The 25916-nt window shown below is 37.9% G+C and overlaps 1 protein-coding gene across 3 annotated transcripts in view; it reads left to right on the top strand.

Annotated features, from left to right (window-relative positions):
* Positions 1–25916, top strand: part of PSEN1 (presenilin 1) — a 56516-nt gene that overhangs the window by 6213 nt on the left and 24387 nt on the right. For 2 of the 3 annotated variants that reach the window (XM_054567325.1, XM_054567324.1), the window contains exons 2-5: positions 1721–1806; positions 1895–2034; positions 17384–17637; positions 20402–20543. In XM_054567325.1, coding sequence (XP_054423300.1) covers positions 1948–2034; positions 17384–17637; positions 20402–20543 — 483 coding nt within the window. In that variant the 5' untranslated portion in view covers positions 1721–1806; positions 1895–1947. Of the gene's footprint in view, positions 1–1720; positions 1807–1894; positions 2035–17383; positions 17638–17975; positions 18060–19259; positions 19344–20401; positions 20544–25916 lie in introns of all 3 variants that reach the window. The other variant, XM_054567323.1, reaches the window with a different exon arrangement.

Here is a 25916-nt window from a genome sequence, read left to right as displayed (position 1 = left end):
CAGAGCAGTCCATGGAGGTAATCAATTGCAACTTTTTCTCTGCCATTCTGTGGCATTTCTGGGTTAGCTGAGGTAATGGGTGCTGTACTAAATGTTTTGTGGAAAAGAAGAGAATGCTATATGCTCTTTTTGCTGATCATTAATGCTACCTTAATGTTAAAATTTTAATTAGTCAACTTTTAAGAATCTAGAAGCTTAGATCAGAATATTTACTTTGAATACTTAGAGGTAGATTCCAAAGAACAGTTATATTTTCTCTTTGGGGTACACTAGCACACATAGTGCCAAGGCTTAGTTTTATCCATTTTAAAAGACAGGTTATTAATATGAATAACCCTAAATATAGGCTTACTCCCACAAAAATCTATTTAAAATTTTAATTGAAGTATATAGAAATGTGCTCACAGATCATAGTTATATACAGCTCAGTACATATTCACACACTGAAACCCTGTGTAACTAGTACTGAGATCAAGAAACAAAACACTACCAATCTACTCCAGAGCTTCCTGTGTACCCCTTTCTAGTGAATAACCCTCATAAAAGTAATCATTGTCTCTAGTTCTATTTTATTTTATTATTTAAAAAAATTTACAATTAATTATGTCTTATTTAGTTGATATTAATTTGCAGTTCCCCTGTCCCATGCCAGCTAACTACAGTCCAAAATCGGAGGGGAGGAGAAAGGAAGGCATGGTATACATGAAAGCATGTAAAATATAAGGGAGAGTATACCTTTGTTAATAATTTGTCATAATTTGAGTGAGCCAAATATAGGTTACCGAGGGTTAATTTGAGCTCGATAGCTATACTCAATGAAAAAGTTACTTTAATGTGTTTTTTATGAAAAATCAGTGTAATAAAAAAATGGAGAATTCAGGGAGTAGAAGATCCTGAAAAGTGAAATGAAATAGGATGTTGACAAAATGCTGTCATGTGAATATGTACATGGTAATGTTTTAGATGCTATATGTGAATTAGAATACTGCTAAGGTATGCAAAAAGATTTTTTTTCCCTTTTATATTTCTAAAGACTATGAAAAGGAAAGGAAGGTTGGCGTCATAAAGAATTGGCTGATGGAGATTAAGGTAGACAGGCAAATGGGAATGTGGCCCCCGGGAACGTGAACTCTGGGAGGCAGAGTGATACATGCAAATGAGGCTATGCTTGATGCAAAGAGAGACCTGAGAGGCTGGGAGTCAGGAATTTTTGATTTTTGTCCTCATCCAACCAATTGTGTGATTCTTAATCAAGCCACTGAACTTGGGTTTCCTTCTGTTTTTTAAAAATATGTATGTTACCTGTTTACCCTGCACTGGGGCATTGTGGTATTGTGGTAAGGATCAAATAAGATGATAGAGAGACTTGTGCAAAATTAAAAGCACTAAACAAATAGTTTAAAGGAGATATTAAAAAGTAGGTTGGATGGTCAGCATAGGAAAAGAAATGTTAATGAGAACATTCTTTAAGATTATTCAGTTCCCTTTGCTCTAAATCTGAAATCATTAAGTATCTTTGTGATTGAAAATATTTGGTTTCTCAGATAGATCCACTCATTACCAAAGAGGTGTCTTGAGCTGATAAAAGTTTGTCAGTTGCAAGTCATGGCAAAGTAATAAATTTGTGGTTTACAGATTGGTCTTATAAATATTTGATTGGCATGAACGAATCTACTAGGATTTGATCAACTCTGAGTGACTTTGTAAAATCCTATTTCAGACCATATTCGGGAAAGAGTCTGCAAGTGACAGCAGCCTGTGAGGTCCTTAGAAAGCTTGGCCTGGAAGAGAACACATGAAAGAAAGGTTTGTTTTTGCTGAATGTAATTTATGAAAGTGTTTAAAAATGTATAATTGTAATATACAAAGGATTGTGTTTTTTTCCCTTTTTCAGAACCCCAAGAGGCTTTATTTTCTGTGAAAAGGCATTTCTGTACAGTTGCTCCAATGACAGAGTTACCTGCACCCTTGTCCTACTTCCAGAATGCACAGATGTCCGAGGACAACCACTTGAGCAATGCGACACGTAACCAGGTACAGCGTCAGCCTCTGTAACTGCCTTTACCAGACTGTGGATTCCGTGATCACCCTCCTTCACCTCCAGAAGAGGCTGAGGGGGCTGAGCAGTTTCTCAAGTTTACCAAAGTCACATATTTTCTGAACTTTAACTGAGGGCAAAGCAGTGTACCATTTGGTGCTGAGGACACAGGGCTAGGTGAAGCATGGGTACTGTTCATTCATCTCTGGCTCAGACATCACTGCCTCCATTGAAGCCTCTCCAACTCCCTCAGCTGTTTATTATTTTACCTTTCTTGCTCTTAGTCCTCTATAGGCTGAGTACATTTTATTTACTTTTATTTTTTCAGTACCTAGTATTAATTCCTTACAGCACCCAGTAAACATTCATTGACAAAATGCGCAATGATAAAATCAAAACTAAGTGTAGAAGTCCTAAGTGAATTCAAAGAAGAGAATCAGGAATGGGTTGTAACCTGTGACATGGGACACAAGAGACCTCGCTGGCTACACAACAGCGTCATCAGATCTGCCTGCAACTGCGAGCTAATCATTACAGATTGAATTTGGTTTCCACAGATAGCCTGTGAGATAGGGAGTTGGTAGAATTTTTAGAGGCGGAGCCAGAAAGGGGGAAAACACAAAGCCAATTATAAGCCATGCAGGGTGCATGAGGGCTGGGGAACCAGACTTTCCTGTATTTCAACCAGAGGGCAGATCCAGTGGTGGAAGATACCAGGAAACAGGTTCTGGATCAGTAAGAAGAATTTTCTCACAATTATTTTGGGGGCGGGGGAACCCCTGCTCCCCCAAAATGGAATTATCTTGTGGAGGGCCGGGCCCCTTGTAGTACAGGCTTCGCCGGCTAGGTGAGTGTTCCAGGGACCCATCTGTATCAGTGTGCCAGCCGGTGTTGTGAGAGGCTGCATTCAACTTCAGTGAATTTTTTTTTGAAGACTTCTAATGCATTTGCCCATTTCATGATCAGTGATTTATGAGCTCATCTGCTTACACTGTGCTGAGTGTTCAGCAGTGTTTGACCAAAAACAGTATGACCCCCACGCCTGTACCCTCCCTATTCACCCAATCTTGTCCTGAGCAACTTTTTTTGTTTCCCTGGATGAAAAAAGCCTCTTAAAAGGAAACATTTTGCTGATATAGAAGAGGTGAAACAAACAAACAAAAAAAACAGAAGCACCAAAAGGCATCAAAATCAGTGAGTTCAAAAACCGTTTTGAGCAGTGGAAAAAATGTCCTGAAAGGTGTGTTGATTGCATCAACTGGAGGGTACTTTGAAGGTGACGGAAGTTTAAACATGTAAGAATAAATACACAATTTTTATAAATTTTGTTTTTTTGGGGGGTGCCCTGTATATCTGAAAGAGCATTGCCTGCCTCATGGGCTAGTGTGTGCTTGTCATTTAAAGCAGTCACAAAGGCTGAAAGGCTACCAAAATCTGCAGAGGGTTGGTCAGTGGAATGAGCAGTGACCTAGAGCACTACATGGCTGGGAATTTCCCTTCACACCCTGAAGATTTGGAATTCCAGTTGAGGCTCAAAATGCGGGGAGGAGAGCTTTACAAAGTAGACTATGAGGGATGTGTAGGATTAGAATAGAGCAAACTGGGAGGTCATTACTGAGAGACGAAATAACACTAGTAGGGAAGAATTTTCCTAAAATGTAAATTGACAGGGAGATCACAATCAGAGATGACGTCAGCAGAGGCAGATCACACTGTATTGCTAGAATATTTTTAATCAAGTGAAATCAAGTTAAAATAAATATCAAGGGAAGCCCTGCAAGGGAACACAAACTGTGAACATGTAGTATGTACCCTGAGAGCTGTGTGAGGAAAAAGGGAGGGACTTCTCACCTTGTCCCTTAGTACTGGGTTGATAAAGGGGTGTTACAGAGACTGATTTTTGTCGCAGCTCATTGGTTCCTTTGATATGTATCAGCAGCTTGATTTACTCTTTTTTGCTGTTGCCTAGGAAAAGCTTTCTGAAAAGCTAAGATGGGGCTGGATTTTGTGTGCCATTCTTTGGATACAGGGTGTGAATGTTTGGATGCTATAGACTACTCATTTGTAAACTTCAGATGAGGGGGAGGAAAAGTGGGAACAGCATGAGTCAAGTCTCTGGGTACCTTTTCCTTAACCAGAGGAGCTCCTGTTTTATTTGTTTTACATATTAATCCCTTGAACAAAAGATTCCATAATTTAAAAGTTTTGGAAAAAACACAGTTATATGTCACTCATTTGACCCAAACCCTCCAAGGGCATCTCATCTCAGAATAAAACTGGTCCTGAGATCTTAACCTTCCCTTACCACCAAGCCCTCCCTCTCTCCTACGCGCTTACCACCCTCCCCCTCATTCACTGCATTCTCAGTTCTGCCTCTGAGCCCTGGGCTATTCTCCCCCTCTTCTCAGAGGGCTCCCTTCACTTCCTTCAGGTCACCTGATGAGTCACCTCATCAGTGAGGCCTTGCCTTCCTTGACTCCCCTCCTTTTTCTGTCATCTGGGCCTTATGCTGCTTTTTGGGGCATAGCTCTTACTGGTATTTCTAGCACACTGTTAACTTGGGGATTTGTTTACCTACAAGCTACTTGAGGCCAGGTACATAATCTCCCTTGCTGGCGCCTGTCTCCCCAGCTTCAAGAACAGTGTGTGGCACTCTGAGCTCTCTGTTGTTAATGTAATACTGTTTATATCCCTCACATCCGGGTTTTGTGGGGCTTTTATGGTATTATTTTGCTGCCTTTTTTTTACACCTTAGTGCATAAATAAAATATCCCCTTGAAATAAAAGGTGCTCTAGAGGAGGTTCAGTTGACCTAGTATATTTATTGATAACTACACGTGTTCATGGTTTAGTTTTAGCAAGTCTTAGAGAGCTGTTTTCAGTGGTACCTTCCAGATCTATTAGGACACCACTGTCCAGAACATCAGGGCTTATTTATTTAATTTTGACTCTGCTATCAATAATGTGAGCTCAAATAAGTTTGTCTTGTTTATCTCCTTAAAAATGCCTTCTATAACTTACAAAGATCTTCTGTATACATTCTCATACTTTCCAGTTATCATGGGCTAGATATTATTCCCATTTTACAGTTTAAATTCTTGTTCAAGATCACAGAAGATTAAATGACAGACATGGAACTTAAAAGTGTTTTCTAATTTCAAACATGTTCCAGTATTCTTTCTGTTCTTCAGATTGTCTCTTACCTCTAAAAAATGTAATACTGAAAGGATACACTGTATGAAAAAAAGTTCTGAGGAAGAAAAATAAGAAGTCTGTATTCATTTTTGCACTGATGTACTTTTTTAAATCCAAAGAAAGAGGAAAAGAATCTTAGTTTTTTAGCTATAAAGAAGCCATTGTATAAGTATATGCTTTGGTTGGTTATGAAAAAATGGGGGTAGCCCCAAATTTAAACTGGACATAGATGACTGTTTGTGGATTAATTAAATGAAGCTCTTTTATTTCTCCTTTTGGATAGTGGATTTGCTTAATACAAGAACATTACCTGGCTTTTTTTTGGTAGTTTGTGATCTATTGTAGTTCTGTGGTTTACTTTTACTGTGCCTATTAAAATAATTTGTAAGGTTTTATTTTTCCGATGTAAAATTTTTATGGGTAGAGCTCTTTTTTCTTGACTAGTCATAATTCTTTGCCAGAAGTCAGCTTCCATTTCATTTCTATTGACACTATGGGAATATAGTAAAACTAGAAGATATTGAAAATATAAATTTTAGAATAGTGAGAGTTTGTTTTGATTTGGTATAGACTCACATCACTTACGTAGATTAGCTGAGAACTTTCTGTTTTCCTAAGATGCAAAAATGTGAATTTTTTTCAAGTCTAAAATTCATTTATATTGTATATTAGAGTAGCGGTTTTCAAACCTTAGTATACACTGCACTCCCCTGGAAGAACTGTTAATACAAATTCTCTGGCCCCAAACACAGAGTTCCTGATTTCATAGATATGGGGTGGGGCCAGAGAATTTGCATTTCTGACCAATTCCCAGATCTTGCCAATGCTCTGGTCCAGGGGCCATAGATTAAGAACAATTATACTGAGTAAAGAAATAAAGGGAATGACATCAGAGAAAAACTATTCGATGTATAAATTGAATACTCAGTATTTTTATTCATATTATTCTAACCCTAATTTTCTAGTCCTTAAGGAAATCATCAATACCTCTTTGATTTAGAATGGAAAAAAATCAGTCATTTATTTGTTAAAAAGAAGCCTTAAAGTAGTAATCCATGGGATGATCAATAATGATTCTCTATATAAAGTAATTGTTGAAGAACATATATAAATCCATTATCTTCAGTTGCTGAATTAACAGCATTAAAATGCGTCTGGTCTTGCCCTGGCCATTTTGGCTCAATTGGTTGGATCATCATTCCGTAAACCAAAAGGTCTGAAGTTTGATTCCCAGTCAGGGCACATGCTTAGGTTGCAGGTTTGGTCCCTGGTCAGGGCGTGTATAAGAGGCAATGGATTGATGTTTCTCTCTCTCCCCTGCTCCCTTCCCCGTCTCTAAAATCAAGAAGCATGACCTTGGGTGAGGATTAAAAAAAACAATGTGTCTGGTCTTTATAAATGAAGTCATCTGCAATATCTTTTCTAAATTCAAAACCTGAAATGCAAATAACTTGATTAAGTTGTTAGCAAATCATAGACTGACAGAACAAACTCATTTTCTAGATGATGATGGGTCACTTTAAGTGTGAGAAATCCTAATCTATTTAAAGTGGTGTTTAAGTACTTGGGACCTTGAGGAGAAAAAATAATGAAAAGAGTGACCTCAGTTTAAACTAAATTAGGTTCACAGGTCCAATCAGCCTTTGATGGTGTTACTGTACTGTTTATAGTAATGAATTTGTTTTTCTAGTTATGTCAAAGCAAAGTAAGGAGAAAAATAACTTAAAATCTTGGTGACCTCCAGAGGAAAATGCTTGCTTTGTATGAGAGTCAAGTCAGAAATCTTTGGCACACATCTTAATAGTTTGTTTAAAAAAAAACAACAAACACTCTATGTTCAAGCCTAACATAACAGCCTCATAAATGTTAAATATTATCTCTAATTAGTTAATGTTCATCATTCAGAGAAATGACAGTCTTCCTTGACATTAAGAGTGATGGTAAAAGCTCTGACTCCAGGGAATCAAAGAGCTGGGAAGGTGCTGGATGGGATTTTGTGTTCTGTTGGAAACACATTGCCTATGATTAATATTTTCAAGTTTTCCACACAACTTGCCAGTTCTTCAGTTAAGCCACTCTTCTAGTTTTTTTCTACAATACAGGCTTAGGAGCCTTGCATTTCTAATTGTAGAAATCCAAACAATACCCATGAAGACTTACAGGATTGTGACTTTTTCCTCATAAATTTATAAATAAATAATTCATTTTAAGTAAGTAAATACTATGCAGACTATTAATATATCAACATAACAGACTACATTATAACTTTTTAGGCATGTTTGTCTTATTATATGGGAATGTATACATGAAATAATGGATGCACTATTTGTGAACATTCATTGTAACTATGTACATTATACCTATGCTGAAAAACATTGCAGTTTGGGGTGTTGTAAGAATAAGTTGTTTCCTTGTAAAGTCACCTAAATTCGTATTCATCAGTAGAAAATTATAAACTTAAGTGTGGTAAAAACTGCCATGAACAAAGTCATAAAACAAACTGGGCAAAGGCTTATAATGCATAATGACAGATGTATCTTTATAATAGAGAATTCTTATGAAGTCAGAAGGAACAAGAGTAACCCAGTAACAACATTACCGAAGGATACAAGTAATATTTATGGCAGAAGAAGAAATAAAACTGGCAGTAAATATATGAAAAGACTAGTTGATCAACCTTACTACTAATCAGATAAAGAAATGAAAACTTTTCATTTTTCTCCCATCAATGAGCAAGAATTGATATCCATTGCTAATAAGGGTGTGGAGAAAATAAGCCTTCTCATGTGCTCTTCATGGGAGTTGAATTTGTATTGGGGTCAGTTGAGTCTGCAAATACACATGCCTCTTGGAGATAATTTGACAATTAAATCTAAAAATGCATATACCTTTGAGCTAGCATTTTCACTTCTAGACTTTTATCCTATAGAAATATTACCATTAAAGTGCCAAGAAATATAGAAAATAATATTTATTGAAGCATTATTTGTAATAGTGAGAATTTGAAGATAACCTCCATCTCATGTTACTTGTAGTTCACACAGTCAGTAACTTAAGGCAGGGGTCCCCGACAGGTAGCCGTCCTGAGCCTGTTAGGAAGCGGCCACAAGCAAAGCTCACCTGAGCTCATCCCCCACCCCACCCCAATTCTACAGTGAGGCAAGCAAAGCTCAACTGAGCTCCTCACTACCTCCCACCCCACCATCTTCCACCAACCTGGTCAGTGGTGCCGAAAAGGTTGGGGACCACTGATTTAAGGTTATGGCTAATAGTAGGCTCTAATGACTAAACTGTCTGAATTAGAGTCTCTGCTGTAGGACTTCCTAGCTCTGTGATCTTTGGCAAATTATCCTGCCTCTTTTAAACTTCAGTTTCTTTATCTGTTAAATGAAGTTTACAATATTAATAAATTCGGAGTCATAGGGTTAAATGAGAACTCATCTCAAGAACATTGCATGGCGCTTGCACATACATGGTCAATAAGTCTCAGCAATTTTTATAATTATCATTAGTATTATACTGCTATTATAATATTTAAGTTTGAAGTATATTTATATGTACTAGCATCTGATAAATTAAGTAACAAAAGGAAATTGCAGAATAAGGCTTTGAAAAAATCTAAAGGTACATCAGATTGCTCACTATATTCATGTTGTGGGGCAGAGAACACTTTCTATGTTATAAACAGAAGTTTATAACGTAAACATTTTTAGAAACTTTATAACATTTCTTTTATTTATAGAAATAAAACATTAAAATGGCAGGCAGAAAACGAGGTTAAAAAAAAAACAGGCAGGCACTTCAGTGTATGAAAAATAACGTGCAATTTTTGCTGCTTGAGAAATACTCTCCCTGCTTGAGGGTCCACATGCCTTGGGTGGCTGGACCTGTACTTGCATCATGTTCTGAAGTAAAGGAAGGGAGAAAATGAAAATGAAGCCTCTGACTTAATGGTGCAGGAGTTCTGGGGAATCTGGCTTCATAGAAACTCACTTTGCACATACCACTTCCTGTAGGACCCCGCCCTTCGTGAACTTACATTTATATAGTGAGTAATCCTTCCCTCTGCCACTGAAATGAAATTATTTGTAATGGCCACAAAACTGTTTTTTCTGAACCTTAAAAATAGCCGGTAATGGTAAAACTATGGAGGTAGTAAAAAGATCAGTGGTTGCAGGGTAAAGGGGGAAGGGAGGGATAAATAGGCAGAGAACAGAGGATCTTTAGGTCAGTGAAACTGTTTTAAATGGTGTTGTGATGTATATATGTTGTTACACGTTTTTCAAAACCCATAGAATGTACAACATCAAGAGTGAACCCATGGGGCTTCATTATACACTTCTGACAGTATTTATCTCAACTTTTTCCATAATAAAAAAGTTTTTAAAATTAGCCTTAAAAATAATGCTGAGTCATCACTCTATCCATCCCTTTTATCAATTTTTTTCTTTTGTGGAATTAAAAAAAAGATTTTGTGACATATCTAAGAAATTGTTGCCTAACTCAGGTTCTCAAGAATTTTTTCCTATATTTTCTTCTAGAAAATTTATAATTTTAAGGTTTACATTTAGGTCTGCTTAGTGAATGTAATTTTTTGTATATGGTATGAGATATGGATCAAAGTTCATTTTTCTTGATTTGGATATCCAGTTGTTTCATCATCATTGTTGAAAAGACTGTCCTTTCTCCACTGTATTGCCTTTGTACCTTTGGCAAAATCAGTTGTCCATATATGTGTCCGTCTGTTCCTAGGCTCTCTGTTCAGTTCCATTCGTTTATGTCTGTCTTTGTACTAATACTATATTTTCTTGATCACTATAATTGTATAATCTTGAAATAAGGTAGTGTTAGTTTTCCAACTTTCAAAGTTGTTTTAGAGGTCTTAGTACTTTGTTTTCCCATATGAATTTTATCAACATTTCTACAAAAAAGTCTGCTAGTTTAGATTGAGTTTACATCGAATCTATAGATCAGTTGGAAGTGGGGTGGGGTGGTGGAATTGAAACCTTAATAGTACTGAGTCTTTTAATCCATGAACACAGTGCATTTCCACATTTATTTGGGTCTTCTTTTAAAAAATTTTTTAAATTGTGGTAAATAACATATAACAACATTTAAAATTTACCATCTTAACCATTTTTAAGTGTGCAGTTCAGTACACTGTAATCACATTGTGGTGCAACAGATCTTGAGAACGTTTTCCAACTTGCAAAACTAACACAGTATACCCATTGAATAGCTCCCCATTTTCCCTTCCTCCACGGACCCTGGCAACCACAATTAGACTTTCTGTTCTTTTTGTTTGTTTTTGTTTTTTTTGCGTTGTACTACTTTAAATGCTTTATATAAGTAGAATCTACAGTATTTATCTTTTTTATGACTTGCATATTGCACTTAGTATACTGTCATTCAGATTCATGTTTTAGTATGTGACAAGATTTCCTTCTCTTTTAAGGATGAATGATATTCCTTATTCATGTATACCACATTTTCTTTATCCGTATGTCAATGGACATTTGAGTTGCTTCTACCTCTAGGTTCTTGCAAAGAATGCTGCAGGTGTTCCACAGGTGTGCAGATACCTCTTTGAGACACTGCTTTTAGTTCTTATGGATATATACCAGGAGTGGGGTTGCAAAATCATATAATTATTTTTTTTTAGCTTTCTGAGGGAATGTCGTGCTGTTTTTTATAGCAGCCACACCATTTGTAGTTGGAACAGCAGTGCACAAGGGTACCAGTTTTTCTGCATCCTCACTAACACTTATTGTTTTCTAGTTTTTTGATAGTAGCCATTCTTATGGGTGTAAGATGGTATTTCATTGTGGTTTGATACACATTTCTGTAATGATTAGTAATGTTGAGCATCTTTTCATATGCTTATTGGCCACTTCTATGTATTTGGAGAAATGTCTATTATTAGTCCTTTGCTCATTTTAAAGATTTTATCTATTTATTTAGAAAGTGGGGGAAGGGAGGAGAAAGAGAGGGAGAGAAACATAAATGTTCAAGAGATGCATTGATTGGTTGCCTCTCTCATGCCCGCAACTGGGGGCCTGGCCCGCAAGTCAGGCATGTGCCCTGAACGGGAATCGAACCAGGCCACACCAGCCAGGACCCTTTGCTCATTTTAAAATTAGGTTGGTTTTTTTGTTGTTGAGTTGTAGCAGTTCTTTATATATATTTTGGATATTAACCCCTTATGATGTGCAAATATTTTTTTTCCCATTCCATGGCTGACTTTTCACTCTGTTGATTGTTTCTTTGATGCACAGAAATTTTGAAGTTTGATGTTGTCTCATGTCTTTTTTTGCTTTTGGTCTTTAATTTTTTTCTTAGCAGTATTTTGTAGTTTTCAGTGTACAGATACATTTGGGATTCCCCCTGATTATGCTCATGTTCAGTGATTACCTAGAGTGATTCACAAAACTCAGAAAAGCTGTTATACTCACTCTTCCAGTTTATTACAGTGAAAAGATGTAGATTAAAATTAGCAACAGAAAAAGGCATGTATAGCAGGGTCCAGACACAGGCTTCTAGTTGTCCTCTCCCAGTAGAGTCATGGGAACAGTGCTTAATTCTCCCAGGAACAGTGTGTGACAACATGCATGGAGTGTTGCCAACCAGGGGTGCACTTGAGCTTTGGTGTCCAGGAGTTTTGTTGTGGGTTGGTCATGTAGACATGGCTGACCATGGTCCTGCAGCCCCTCCCAAAGTCAAGCAGATACCATATAGTCCAAGATCCCCACCATAGATCACATTGTTAACAATGTGGTCCAAGGCATCATGTAAATAGAAATACTTTTAATAGGCAGGATATTCCGAAGGCTTAGAGGTTACCTCCCAGGAACAAGGCCAGATCTTTGTCATGTGCAGGGCCTGGACACTCCTGACCTGCTGAGTTAATCCTTTATTATACAGTAAGCCTTTCACATCTTTATCCTTCAGGTCTCAGCTCAAATGTCACTTCCTTGAAAAAATATCCCATGTGTTCTTTATTACATCACTCTGCTATAGTACTATTTCACTTTGTAGTTATCTTGTTTATAATTTGCCTCTCTCTGCTTGAAATCAGTTCATGAGAGCAAAAACCTCATCTGTCTTGTTGACTACTATATTGTTGGCATCTACTACACAGCTGGCATTCACTGGTTCTTAATAAGTATAGGAATTATATCTAGTAACTAAAAAAAGTACCATGAGCTAAATGGAAAAATGGCAAAGGAATGAATACTGAATTCATAGAAAAAATGCTCATCTTACCTAATAATAAGAGAAACAGATGTTAAAATTACATGGAGAGCCCATATTTCACCTTTCAGGTTGGTAAAAATTCAAGCATTTCATAGCTTGTTGTTTCGACAAGGGCTTGTTGAAATAGGTACTCTTCTGTGTTGCTGAATCTTTAAACTAGTACAGCCCATAGAGAGGGTGATATGTCAGTATCTCAACTGAATGTGTACTTTGACCCAGCAATTTTACTTCAGGGAATTTATTCTACAGATATGCCCCCACACATATGAAGTAACTTAATAGGGGGCATTCCAATTGCGTCAGTGTTTGTAGTGGCAAAAAGTTCAAAGCAAGTTAAACGTCAGCCATTAAGGGATTGGCCTAATAAATTAATGGTATATCATACACTGGCTGTATAGCTGATTAAAAAAATTTTTAAGAGTAAGGATGGACTTTGTGTCCTGATGTATTTTAAAAATTTCGAAGATACGTGGTTAGGCAAAGAACGCAAAGTGCAGGACAATGCACTTATCACAGTAAGGGGGAATGAGTATTTCTGTTTGCTTATGTATACATGAGGAAACTGATAGAATTTGCAGAGAACAATGACAGTGGTAACCTGGAAGATTAGAAAACTAAGTAGGTAGTTGAAGTAAGAGATTTTTTCTGTATAGTTTTTTTTATGCTCAGGTTTTAGAATCATGTGAATGTTTTCCCTGTTTAAATAAATAAGTTGTGCCCTGGCCAGTGTGGCTCAGTTGGTTAGAGCATCGTCCTGTGGACCAAAAGGCGTTAAATTCCTAGTCAGGGTACAAGCCTAGGTTGCAGGTTCGGTCCTCATATGCCCAAGGCCACTAATCGATGTGTCTCTCTCACATCAGTATTTCTCTGTTTTTCTCTCTCTCTCTCTTCCCCCTACCTCTCTAAAGTCAGTGGGCATGTCCTTGAGTGAGGATAAATAAGTAAATAAATAAATCATACTTTTAAAAAAGACATTAAAATATAGTCAGTTTTAAAAATAGTATCCAAAGTACTATAAAGAGGAAAGGGGTGGGGGGGGGTATGTGTGTGTGTCTGTGTCTGTGTGTCTGTGTCTGTGTTAAACAGTACTCTAGTTTCCCACGTTAGCTTCAGGGTGGGACAGGGTGCGGTTGGCTAATGTTCATTACAAACCAGAACATCCAGTTGAGTGATGTGATTGAGCATGTTGTGATTGCCTCTTTCATGCTAGACTTACTCATTTAAATCTTTCATGTAGCCTAGTGGGGCAGCCGTATGCCATAGAAAGAATACAAATTTTGAAGGAAGAAACTTAAGTTTGACCCCTGCTTCTTCTGCTCTTTTCTGGTGTGAGGTTTTGGACAAATTGCTTTGGTGTTCACCTACCAAAACCTCTCAACATGTGAAAATAATGATTGAGTTATGACAGTGCTTTGTAAGTTATCAAATACCATATAAAGAAAGTTATTCTTACTTGTATTTTAGTTGATTTTGTGCATTAATTGACCCATCAGGTTGGTCATAATTGTATTGCTGAACATTAGTCACAAACATAACATCCTCAGCATATGGCTTAGAAAATAGAAGTGTGAATTCCCTCAACTCGCCTCCCCCGCTGCTATCTGTCACACCATGTCTCTGCTCTTCAGACCCCACCTTCCTCTCAATCATTTCTTTCCTGCTGAACTTTGGCCACTCTAGTGACTTGGGCTCAGCAAAAATTATGTTTCCTGGTAAGTGGTGCATATATTTCTACCTTACGTCCTTTGGATTTGTATCCTTTCCATTCCTCATAGGGTTCGAGTGTCCCTCTCAAGGTAAATATTTTGTCCATGAATTTGAAGAGTTACTTCCTGACCTCCAGGCTGAGTTGGAGGGCACCAGTGCCTTGTAAAGCCAACTCTTCCTTTATTCCCCTCCATTTGTCCCCTGCCCTGTTTCATTAGTTATCATCTCCCTGTCTTGTATTGGCAATCTCTTCCTCAAAATCCTGACTCTCTACTTTGACCTGACAAGTATGCTCAAATCTCTCATCCCTAAAATAATTATTTCAAATTTAAATGTTTTTTGTTGTCGTATTTTTTCCATCAAAGAATGATTGCCTTTAATTTCTCAATTCTTATTCATTCCTCAGTCTATTACAATTTATGATCTGACTTCCCTCTTCACTGTTACTTGTATGAAGAGGTTGGTGAACTTCCTTCTGCCAAGTGCAGTGGCTTTTCGACTCTGTTCCGCCGAACAGTTGATGACATCTTTTTGAAATGTGCTTATTCTTTGGCTTGATATACATTGATTTCTGGGTTTTCTTTCCTCTCCCCTTAATCTCTTCTGTTGGATTTTCTCCTATCACCTGCTGCTTATGCTTCGAGGTTATTAACACTTCTTCCTTGTCTGTCATGTATCATCTCAGTAGTTTTCCTTCTACAGTTGGTGTTTTGCATTAATGACCAACAAGTTCATACCATTCTTATTTTCCATCTGTACTCTCTGTCTGAGGTTATATCCACTTCCATCGCTATAGAGACTAATGACTTCCCCCGACTCTCTTCTGAGTTTGAAATTCTTATTAACTGCCTTAGGACTTTCTTGCCTGGTTGAAGGTATTTCGCATTCTCCTATCTCTCCAACTAAAACATCTCTCCTCTCCTTCAGCCAGCTCATTTCGTTGTGTTCCTAATCTCAATCAATGTCATTGCCACCTTCCTAGTTGCTCATGCTAGAAACCTACAGAGTCATCCTTGCCTCCTTCCTGACTATTCACAGAGCCCTGTCACTTCTGCTTCTGAAATATGTCTTACATATCTCCTGTTTTCCATCCCCACTCCGTCAAGTTTCTCACAAATGAAATATTCGATGTGCCACTTCCTCAGACTTGACTTTTTTTTATGACTTTCTATTGCCCGCAGAACAAAGTCTAAAGTCCTTTCTGCAGGCAATAGAAAGGTTCTTTACAGGTTCTTTACAACATGTTTCTAACCTTCTTTCCTTCCATCGGCGCTGAAAGTCCCTGTCCTCCGGTCACCTCAGGGTTAGTGAGTCACTGCTTTGCTCTGCATCACTTGCATTTGTCTGCCTCAGCTCCTGTTGTCTCTGCCTGGGGCCCATTTACCTCACAGTCACTCTTGAAGGTTCTGCTCAAAAATCATATCTTTTATGTTGCTTGTCTTGACCACATAGAATTACAGTCCTGTAGCACTTTATTCATGTCTCTAATATAATTATTCTATATTAAAACTAACTTATGAACTTCTCTTCTTAAGATTTTATTTATTTATTTTTAGAGAAAGGGGAAGATAGGGAGAAAGAGGGAGACAAATATCGATGTGTGAGAGAAACATCAACCAGTTGCCTCACACACACACCCCAGCCAAGGTCTGGCCTGCAACCCAGGCATGTGTCCTTACCGGGAATCAAACCGGCAGCCTTTTGCTTTGCTGGACAGCACTCAACCAGCTGAGCCACACTGGTCAGGATTAATTTACGAACTTTTTAAGAATGCATCTAGGTCGTATTTAATTTCTGTATCGCCATAGAAGAGTGCCTGGAATATAGAATTTTCATAAATAACCTGCGGGGTGAATATGTTGAAAGTAAAGTAAAAGAGGACTCAGCTCACACAGTCTGCAGAGCTCTCATGTTGCCTTGTGAACAGAAAATTGAGGTGGTTAAGAACTTGATTTCTGTGGTCAGGCACATCTGGGTTCAAACCCACTCTGTAACACTGGCTGTTGCTGTTTCCTTACCTGTAAAGTGATGATGATGGGGTGGCTGTGAGAATTAAATGTAAAGCACATATCAACCCTTGGTACCTTGTAATAACTTTAAGTTATTATGAAGTGTAATGTATTTTTAATGAATAATAGTAATACTCTATAGTAATACTGAGTTATATCTATAGCCAAAAATGAGGTACAAGAATGGCATGTTCTCACATGATCTTCCTAAGAGAACCCTCTCTTAACCAAGCTGATTACATCTGCTCAGCAACAGTGACTGTCAACCTATTCTGTTACCAGTGAAGAGGCAGAGGAGTACCTGTTACCTTTTCTGTTATCTGTCATTTTTATTGGTATTGTTAGTGCTCTTAGGATTCGTTTTATCCTTTACAAACACTGAGTTTTAGATAGGAATAGTGATACCAAGAAGGAAATTGAACTTTAAGAATAGGAAAGAAGAAACTCAGGGTGAGGATAAAGGTAATAAAGTGGTGTTTGGATTAAGGGTCTAAGTTTGGATTAAGAATCTAAGAAAGCTTCTTCTTTCATTCCATCATTCATCAAGTATTATTGTCCCCTGACTGTGTACAGGGCACAGTGGGAATGGGGCAGGGATATCATAATTGTTTAAGGCTTAATTCTCACTGTAAAGATTTTTTAAAATTGAATACTTGCAATAATTGTAGATTTACATACAATTGTAAGAGATAATTACAAAGAGATCCCTTGTACATCACTGCAGGATTTTAAATCTTATTAATAATGAAGGTGAGATAGTTCCTTGTGTACCTGGTATAAAACCACAGGTAGAAGGCACCTCACAAACTTGGAAAAGCTGAGATTACTCTGCTTGAAGCTGCAGCAAATCAAGTTTACATTCAGGTGTCCGTTTTAAGCCAAACCTCAAAGGATGAGCAGAGTTGTATTAGGTTGGAGATGGAAGGAGCGAGTAGGGAAGGCCAAGACCTAGGGGAAAGGGAGGATCTGGGTTCCAAAAGTGAATCTGGTGAATAATCTAGACTTCTTGACTGCACACATATTGTAAATTGGTTCTTTCTTACCTCAAGTTTTAGAACTGAAGTAATAATGAGCCTATTGTTAATCTCAGGTCGATTGTTACATTTTATGTTTTTGATACAGAATTCCTTGATTCTACTAAGAGCCTGACTTACTGAAAAAGTTTTTCTTGTGCTTTTAGAATGATGGTAAAGAACGGCATGAGCACGGCAGTGAAAGGCGGAGGCGGGGCAACCCTGAGCCATTATCTAATGGAGGACCCCAGGGTAACGCACTGCAGGTGGTGGAACAAGATGAAGAAGAAGATGAGGAGCTGACACTGAAATATGGCGCCAAACATGTGATCATGCTCTTTGTCCCCGTGACTCTCTGTATGGTGGTAGTGGTGGCTACCATCAAATCAGTCAGCTTTTATACCCGGAATGATGGGCAGTTGTATGTATGAGTGTTTTGTTTTATTATTCTCAAGGCCAGTGTAGCTTTCCTTTATAGCATGTCATCATTACCTTGAAGGCCTCTGCACTGAAGGGGCATGAAGGCTAGGGAGTTCTTTTAGCCAGAGCAGTTGAGAGAGCGAGGGATTATTTATTACTTGATGCTTTGAGTAGAGAAAATGAAAGCTATAGAATTGTATTTCCTGTGTGGTGTCACTAAGATAGGGCTGAATTTATTTGTAACTGAGCAGGTAAAGCATTGAATAGTAACCTTTCCCATCTCAGAGCCATTTGGCCCATTGTTCTTTGCCTGGAATGTTCTTTTCTTTTCTAATTTAGGTGGACTAATTCCTATCATCCTTCTCATCTTGACTTAAATGTTAAGGCCAAAGATAACTTCTCTGATCCTCCTAACAAAACTAGGTACTTTCTGGTATTCTTTCTCATGGAAACTTGTTCTTTTTCACTTGTAACAATATGCAAATGTATTTTAATTTACCTTATTTATTTAATACCTGGTTTCTCTCTGTGCTGCATGTCTTATCAGAGCACTTTGTTTCCAGGACGAGGTATGTAATAAATGCTCAGTAAAAAGAGTTGTTAAATGAAAGGATGAAGAATTGATACAAGCCGGCACTCTCTAGGCTCTTGGGGGACTGTCGTGTAGATTCTCTGGTGCTGCTGTTGTCAGCCCTTGCCTCTAAGAAAGGTGCCTTGATTCATGTGTCACCTAGTTCTGTCTCTGGGACTCTAGTGAGGCTCAAACAAGTTTTAAGTGGATTTTAGAATTTGAAAGTGGCAAGTGGCTGAGAAACTGCATGGGGTTCTGAAAGCCAAGCTGTTAATCTTTGGAAGAAAGACTTAGACAATGAGTGCCAGACCGATAATAGAGGTAATAGCCAAAAGAGTTTGAGGAATACTCTCTGTATAAGTTAGAGTTAGTTTGGCTACATATTACAGAACAGGGGTTAGCAAGCCATAGCCCACAGGTCAGATCTACCTGTCACCTATTTTTGTAAATAAAGCTTTATTGTAATACAGCCATGTCCATTCTTTTGTATATTGTCTCTGCTGCTTTTATATGATAATGGCAGAGTTGACTGTTTTCAACAGAGAGCATATCACCCACAAAACTTAAAATATTTACTCTCTAGGTCTTTGCAGAAAGTTCACTGACTGAATCTCTAAAATCAAAACAACTGGTTTAAATAATGTGCATGTTTTATCTCTCGCCCACAGAGAAGCGCAGAGGTAGTCAGTCCAGATTGGTAGAGCGGCTTCACATTCATCAAGGACTCAGGCTCCTTCTTTCTACCTTAGCTTCTATACTCCAGGTTATCATGGTTGCTGGAGCCCCAGCCTTCACTGAGACAGCAGGAAGCAGGATGGAGTAGGGGCCAAAAGCAGAATTAACTCCTTCCTTAGGAGTGTTACACAATGCATTTGCTTTAAGGAGAGAGAGAATGAAAGCTATAGAATTGTATTTCCTGTGTGGTGTCACTAAGATAGGGCTGAATTTATTTGTAACTGAGCAGGTAAAGCATTGAATAGTAACCTTTCCCATCTCTGGGCCATTTGGCCCATTGTTCTTTGCCTGGAATGTTCTTTTCTTTTCTAATTTAGGTGGACTAATTCCTATCATCCTTCTCATCTTGACTTAAATGTTAAGGCCAAAGATAACTTCTCTGATCCTCCTAACAAAATTAGGTACTTTCTGGTATTCTTTCTCATAGAAACTTGTTCTTTTTCACTTGTAACAATATGCAAATGTATTTTAACTTACCTTATTTATTTAATACCTGGTTTCTCTCTGTGCTGCATGTCTTATCAGAGCACTTTGTTTCCAGGACGAGGTATGTAATAAATGCTCAGTAAAAAGAGTTGTTAAATGAAAGGATGAAGAATTGATACAAGCCGGCACTCTCTAGGCTCTTGGGGGACTGTCGTGTAGATTCTCTGGTGCTGCTGTTGTCAGCCCTTGCCTCTAAGAAAGGTGCCTTGATTCATGTGTCACCTAGTTCTGTCTCTGGGACTCTAGTGAGGCTCAAACAAGTTTTAAGTGGATTTTAGAATTTGAAAGTGGCAAGTGGCTGAGAAACTGCATGGGGTTCTGAATGCCAGATAACACATCTCTCTCAGCAGAATTAACTTCCTTCCTTAGAAGTTTTACAGAGTACATTTGTTTATACGTAACTCATTGGCCATTACTTAGTCTAATGGACACCCCTGACTGTAAGGGAGTCAGAAATTAAGTCTTTTAGCTGGGAACATTGGCACCAAGAATGAAAGTGTTTTTATGTGAATGAGAAATAAGGGGAGGGTAGATATGTGACATTATCTCAAGATACCAGTTGCAGTCACCCTAAAAATGAAAGATAATTATAAGCCATATTACGATCCTCTGACAATCGCAGCCTAGATAGTTTACCTGGCAGAGTCTGGTTCTTTTGGAAATCACTAATAATCAGTGGAGAAAGAATATTTAATGAGATAATTGTTTCAGTATGTAGTATCCACTAGATGGAGCCGTTGCCTGGCTCACAACTCTCCATATTTTAGATACCTACTTTAATTTTGAAGCACTTATTTTAGACACTAGCTATTTTTCTTAAGTTAAAAATTCTTGGCTAGATTGATAAGATGGACAGAAATGACATAAGATATCAGTTGAATCAAAGAAACAAAACTTGTATTGGAGAGAGTATGATTTGGGATATCCAGCTATTAACACTTACCTGGGGCTTTTGTACTTTGTTTTATTGCAGGATTTATACTCCATTCACAGAAGACACCGAAACTGTGGGCCAGAGAGCCTTGCACTCGATTCTGAATGCTGCTATCATGATCAGCGTCATTGTTGTCATGACTATTCTCCTGGTGGCTCTGTATAAATATAGGTGCTATAAGGTAAGCAAGCATGAAAGAAGCTTTGCTTTCTACCGTGTTATTTTTAAGATTTTATTTATTTATTTTTAGAGAGAGGGGAAGGGAGGGAGAAAGAGAGGAAGAGGAAGAGAAACATCGATGTGCCTCTTGCACACCCCCAACTGGAGACCTGGCCTGCAACCAGGCACGTGCCCTGACCCGGAATCGAACCAGCAGCCTTTCAGTTTGCGGGACAATGCTCAACCCACTGAGCCACACAAGCCAGGGTTCCACCATGTTCTTTTTATGATTGGGTTTTTCTATCATATCCCTTACTTGATATAGTAAAAGAAAAAGGTCTTATATTCTAGAACTAAGTTAATTTTTAGTTTTCTCCCTCTCATTGTATAATATCTGAAAAATACAAAAAGGCATAAATGGAAAACAAATGTTTTCAAACTGTATCACAATCTAAATGGTTTTAACATTTTGATTTGTGGTATATGTATGACATTCCAAAGAGATAATATCCTAAGATCTTTGGGATTCCATCATTCACAGATAGTGTTACAGGATATAGCTGTCTCTATAAAATATAAATTTAAAAATTTATATCTTCATACTTGAGCACAAAACAATAAAGCCACCTTCAGATGCGGATTTAAATTCATTGGTGATTGGCTACATTTCCACTTCTAAATTGGTGACCATCCATTTCCTCACCACATCTACAGTAACACTAATTCTTTCCTAGGGAAATACGGCAGGGGAGGTTGTGCAGGAAAGACACAGGCCAACTTTCCCAGCCCCTACCCCGCTAGCCAAGTGACTCACTCCTGAATTACAGCCACCTGGCACACGTTTCAGGTTCCTGCTTCAAAAAAAAAAAAATGACCAATTATTATAAGTCATAAACCTTTCGGGTCATTCTCAAGTAAATAAATATTAACTTTCCAAATATCAAAGTCTGTCTATTTCCTTATAATACTTATTTCTGTGTGTGTGTGTGTTGTGTGTGTGTGTGTGTGTGTTTGAAGATTTGATTTGATTTGTTTTTAGAGAGAGGGGAAGGGAGGGAGAATGAAAGGGAGAGAAACATCAACATGCAAGAGAAACATCAATCAGCTGCCTCTTGTACACCCCCAACCAGGTACCTGGCTTACAACACAGGCATCTTCCCTGACCAGGAATCAAACCCGCGACCTTTCAGTTTCAGGATGACACCCAACCCACTGAGCCACACCAGTCAGGGTTGTATACATTTTTTTAACATGGATAAAATAAAATATAATTAGTATGTGTACTTTCTTCACTTTTACTTTGGCATAAGCATTTTTCTATATTATAAATACTTAGAAAATATGTCTGATGACTACATAGTATTTAACTCAATGAGTTCATTGTAATGTACTTCCCCTGATTTCCCTCATGATGGACATTTAAGCTGTTTGCAGTTTTTCAATATTCTAAAAAAAAAAAATGTCATTGTGCATAGAGTTTTTTCAATTTTTGAGATTGTTTCTTAGGGTAAAATTATAGACATGGAATTTTGGGGGCAAATTATCTACATATCTTTGTATGCAAAATTACCTTTTCTAAATGATACTCTTAATTTGTACTTAATGTACTTAATGAGACTCTTGTCTTACCCACCTTCACCAGCATTGAGTTTTTTAAAAAATCTGTGCCAATTCTTATAGGCAAAGCAAAATGCCTTAATTTGCATTTAGGTGATTACTAATAAGATCAAATACCTTTTCAATGTTCATAAACTCTAAAATTATACAATTTAACCTTGTTGAACATTTGAGTGGGTGGAAGTGTTAACCTAAGTAGTGATCATCTGCAGCCTGACATTAACATATGGAGAGGATTGAAGAGGAAATGTGCGTATGATGATGACAGGAAGTCATCAGCACTTAGAAAACCAAAGAGCAAATGATGTGAACCCATGTAAGAATCATTCTACTCCCTCTGTTTAAATGTGCTCATATCTTAAATACTTGATTTTTTTTTACCATACATATATATTGTCTGCATATAAGTTTACCTGCCACTTTCATTTCTCTGATTTATTGGACTCACATTGTGACTTTTATCTGGATTCTGTGCTACTTCTATAGAGTGTTTAGTGTCATATCCCCACCTGCACATCTTGGAGACGGGCCCACCGGTGGATGACAGCTTTTAAGACATTGCTTTCCTGAGCTGCTTCCTTTCTGTGACCTCCCTGCTATTTTCTGGTTCCTTTCGGTTTCCCTGTTTTGGAAAGCTGGGCTTTATTTTTCCAGCGCCAGGACCAAGGAGGGGGAGGACAGAAATACATCAAGGGCCCCTTGCCTTACTCTTAGGAAACTACAGCTTCTCCAATCTGATGGGAAACTTCCCCGCCTTCTAAACTTTAGGCTCCTGGATTATTTGGGGGCTGAATATTAAAGAATGGAGAAAATGGAAAAAACAAGCTGAGATTTTGCCATCTTTGTTTACTATGTGGAGACCTCTTTCCCTCCTGCTCTCTAGCCAGAACTAGAGGGCTTCTGCAGTTGTCCTCGTTGCCTTGCTAACCAGTGCCCACTCAGGATGTATTGCATTCCGTTGGAGGAGGGTAGTGCTAGAGGAAAAACAGTGATCACTTAAACTCACTGTCGGTTCCCTGGTACTTTTAATTCTCCAGCACACCTATCTCTCTTTACTTTTCAGAGTTCTCATTACTAGGCTGCATGCATTCTATCAAGCTTTTATAGTTGCATTTGGTAGGTGAAATGAGCTTTTACTCCTTTTTACCTAGAACCTATCTTGATATACAAGGTCTGTCCAGAAGGTGTCCAGCCATGTAATAGGAAAAATAGACATTTATTGAAGAACGTACAAGAAACATTGTACATTGGACAATGATGCTTCAGTCTCCTTCCAAGTAGGCACCTTGGGACCTCACACAGTTCTCCCAATTGCCATTAGCTACCCCATCGTATTTTCCTGAATCTCATCAACGGTCTGAAACCTCTTCCCTTTCAAAGGTGATTGTAGTTTTGGGAAAAGCCAGAAGTTGCACGGCGCCAAATCTGGGCTGTAGGGGGGTTGAGTCATCTGGGTGATTTGATGTTTCACAAAAAACTCTGCATGACACGTGACGCATGAGCGGGTATGTGGTCATAATGAAGCTGCCGATCGCCCAGTTGCCCATAGCTGCGGCCTTCTGTATCATCCGAGTAGTTTTCATGGAGTAATGTTCAAGCTCAATGCCAAATTTGATGCAGATTCATCGTTCTACTTGCTCAGTCATTTTGAATACAATAGCCACACAGTATACATGCTCAATAGTATCTATCACCCCCACTGACTAGTACCATGAAGTCATTGTTCACGCATGCGCATTCCAGTACACTGCTTGGCTGCCAGGTTACATAAATGTGGTGCAAACCATTCTCGATATATTAATGATGGCTGGACATTTTACGGACAGACCTCGTATTTTTTGGTCAGTTTTGTGTTTCTTTTAGTTATGTTTCATATTAGACCATCTAAAAGGTTCATATTTCGCCAGACTTCCACATTTACTCGTTTATTTATGTTGTTCTGTTTGGCTTTTTAATGTTCAAGTCTTAGCAAGCATAGCAAGTTCTATAGAAAGAAGTTGTTTGACTTGTTTTGACTCCCAGTATGAAATAAAAGGAGCTTTTGAGTCAAAAATTCAGAAACTTGCCAGAACCTTTGCGGAAATAAGTCCTTATGGTTTGTTGTGTCAGTGGTTGGTTGTGCAACATCTGTAAGAAGCATGAGAAGCTAAAAAACCAAGCCTTAAAAAGTATCAGCCAATTGTAAAGAATCAAGATGCTTTGGCTAGAAATAAATGGTAAAGTGGAAATAAATTACACAGACACCAGAAACATAACTAGGTAATACTCAATGTTCCAAAGAAGAAAGAAAAGCTAAGGGTTCTTAGAGTAAAAAGTACATTCTTAAGAAGAATCATTCTTAGCTTCTGGATTAGTCTGAGATGATAAGCCCCTAGATCAGTGATTTTCAACTGGTGTGCCACAAGAATTTTTAAAACATGCAATCAATACCTGACTTTTTAGTCAGGAACAGTGACCTCTTTTTCCTTAGACTATTAAAAAAAAAAAGACAACAGCCAACATAACAGTAGGTGTCCAGTGTGAGTGTATCAAAATCATACTTTTTTGTGTGATTGGCAAAAAGTACATTTTTTTTGGTGTGTCACAGAATTTCAGTAATTAGTTTGTGTGTGCCATGAGATGAAAAAAGTTAAAAATCACTGCTGTAGATGACCTGGAGTCACCTGGAGTGGTCTGGATAATGGATGTCAGGTGATCTGGTTACATGAACATTCTTTCCTTAGTCTTTCAGGGACTAATCAGAGGGTTACTCGAAGGTTTGATGTATATCCAGGCATTGATGCAGAACTAGAAGGTTCAAAAGTTTAAGTTCCCAGGCTTATTAAAACAAGAATAGAATTGTTATGCCTCAACCTACTTGATTTTAGTAATTTAGCAGCTTGACTAGAGTGACTCCATTTTGTTTCTTCAAAAGGTAGAAAACAGAAAAGGCAGTTAATACTTATCCCTGCCTGTATTCCTGGGCTGGGTAGTTCAGGGTTTAAAGCAAACACTTGCTCTTCTGTTCTGAATCAGGGCTCTTTTCTTTTAGAGCCTTTAGCACAGGAAAGCTGATTAGGGATTTTTGTAGGGTGAGAAAGTCCTATTTTACAATCTCATGTTCTGGAAAAGGGGGAAGTGCTGTTTAGTCTTCAGTATAAGAGGCTTTGAATTCAGGTAGTAATTCAGAAAATAATAACATAAATGACCAATCTAAATAGGAAAACTGTTTACAACCATTATTACAGGCAAAAGACTGATACATTTATAATATGCAGATTACTTACAGATCATTTAAGAAAATTATGAACATCTTAATGAGACATTTTAAAATTTCAAGCAGGAAATCTAGATGGCCAGTAGTGAGAACTGTATATATATTTCCTATTAGTTAAAAAAAATATTAAAATAACAAATGAACATTTCATCTACAGACTTGGTAAAGATTAATCTAGCCTTTTATTTGTGAAGTCACTAAACCAATATGTATCAATAATCAATGATTAGAAAAAGTTTGTAGACTTTGAGTCAGTAATTTTGCTTTCATGATTTATTCCAAAGAAAGAATTAGAAATAGAGAAAAATAATGGGGGGAAAAAGAAACACCACAAATTTATGCATAAGAAAGAATTAAGTTTGGGGTTCATTTATATGAGGAGACTATTACTGTCATTTAAAAATCATTTTCATGCCCTGACTGGTGTGGCTCAGAGGGTTGGGCATCGTCCTGCAAACCAAAATGTTGTTGGTTCAATTTCTGGTCAGGATACGCACCAGGGTTGCAGACCAGGTTCCCGGT

This window comes from Pteronotus mesoamericanus, unplaced genomic scaffold, assembly GCF_021234165.1.
Source record: "Pteronotus mesoamericanus isolate MK-2021 breed Mesoamerican mustached bat unplaced genomic scaffold, CSHL_Meso_final contig_182, whole genome shotgun sequence".
Lineage (NCBI taxonomy): Eukaryota > Metazoa > Chordata > Mammalia > Chiroptera > Mormoopidae > Pteronotus > Pteronotus mesoamericanus.
The sequence above is the reverse complement of the archived record's forward strand: the minus strand, read 5'-3'. Positions and strand labels throughout refer to the sequence as shown.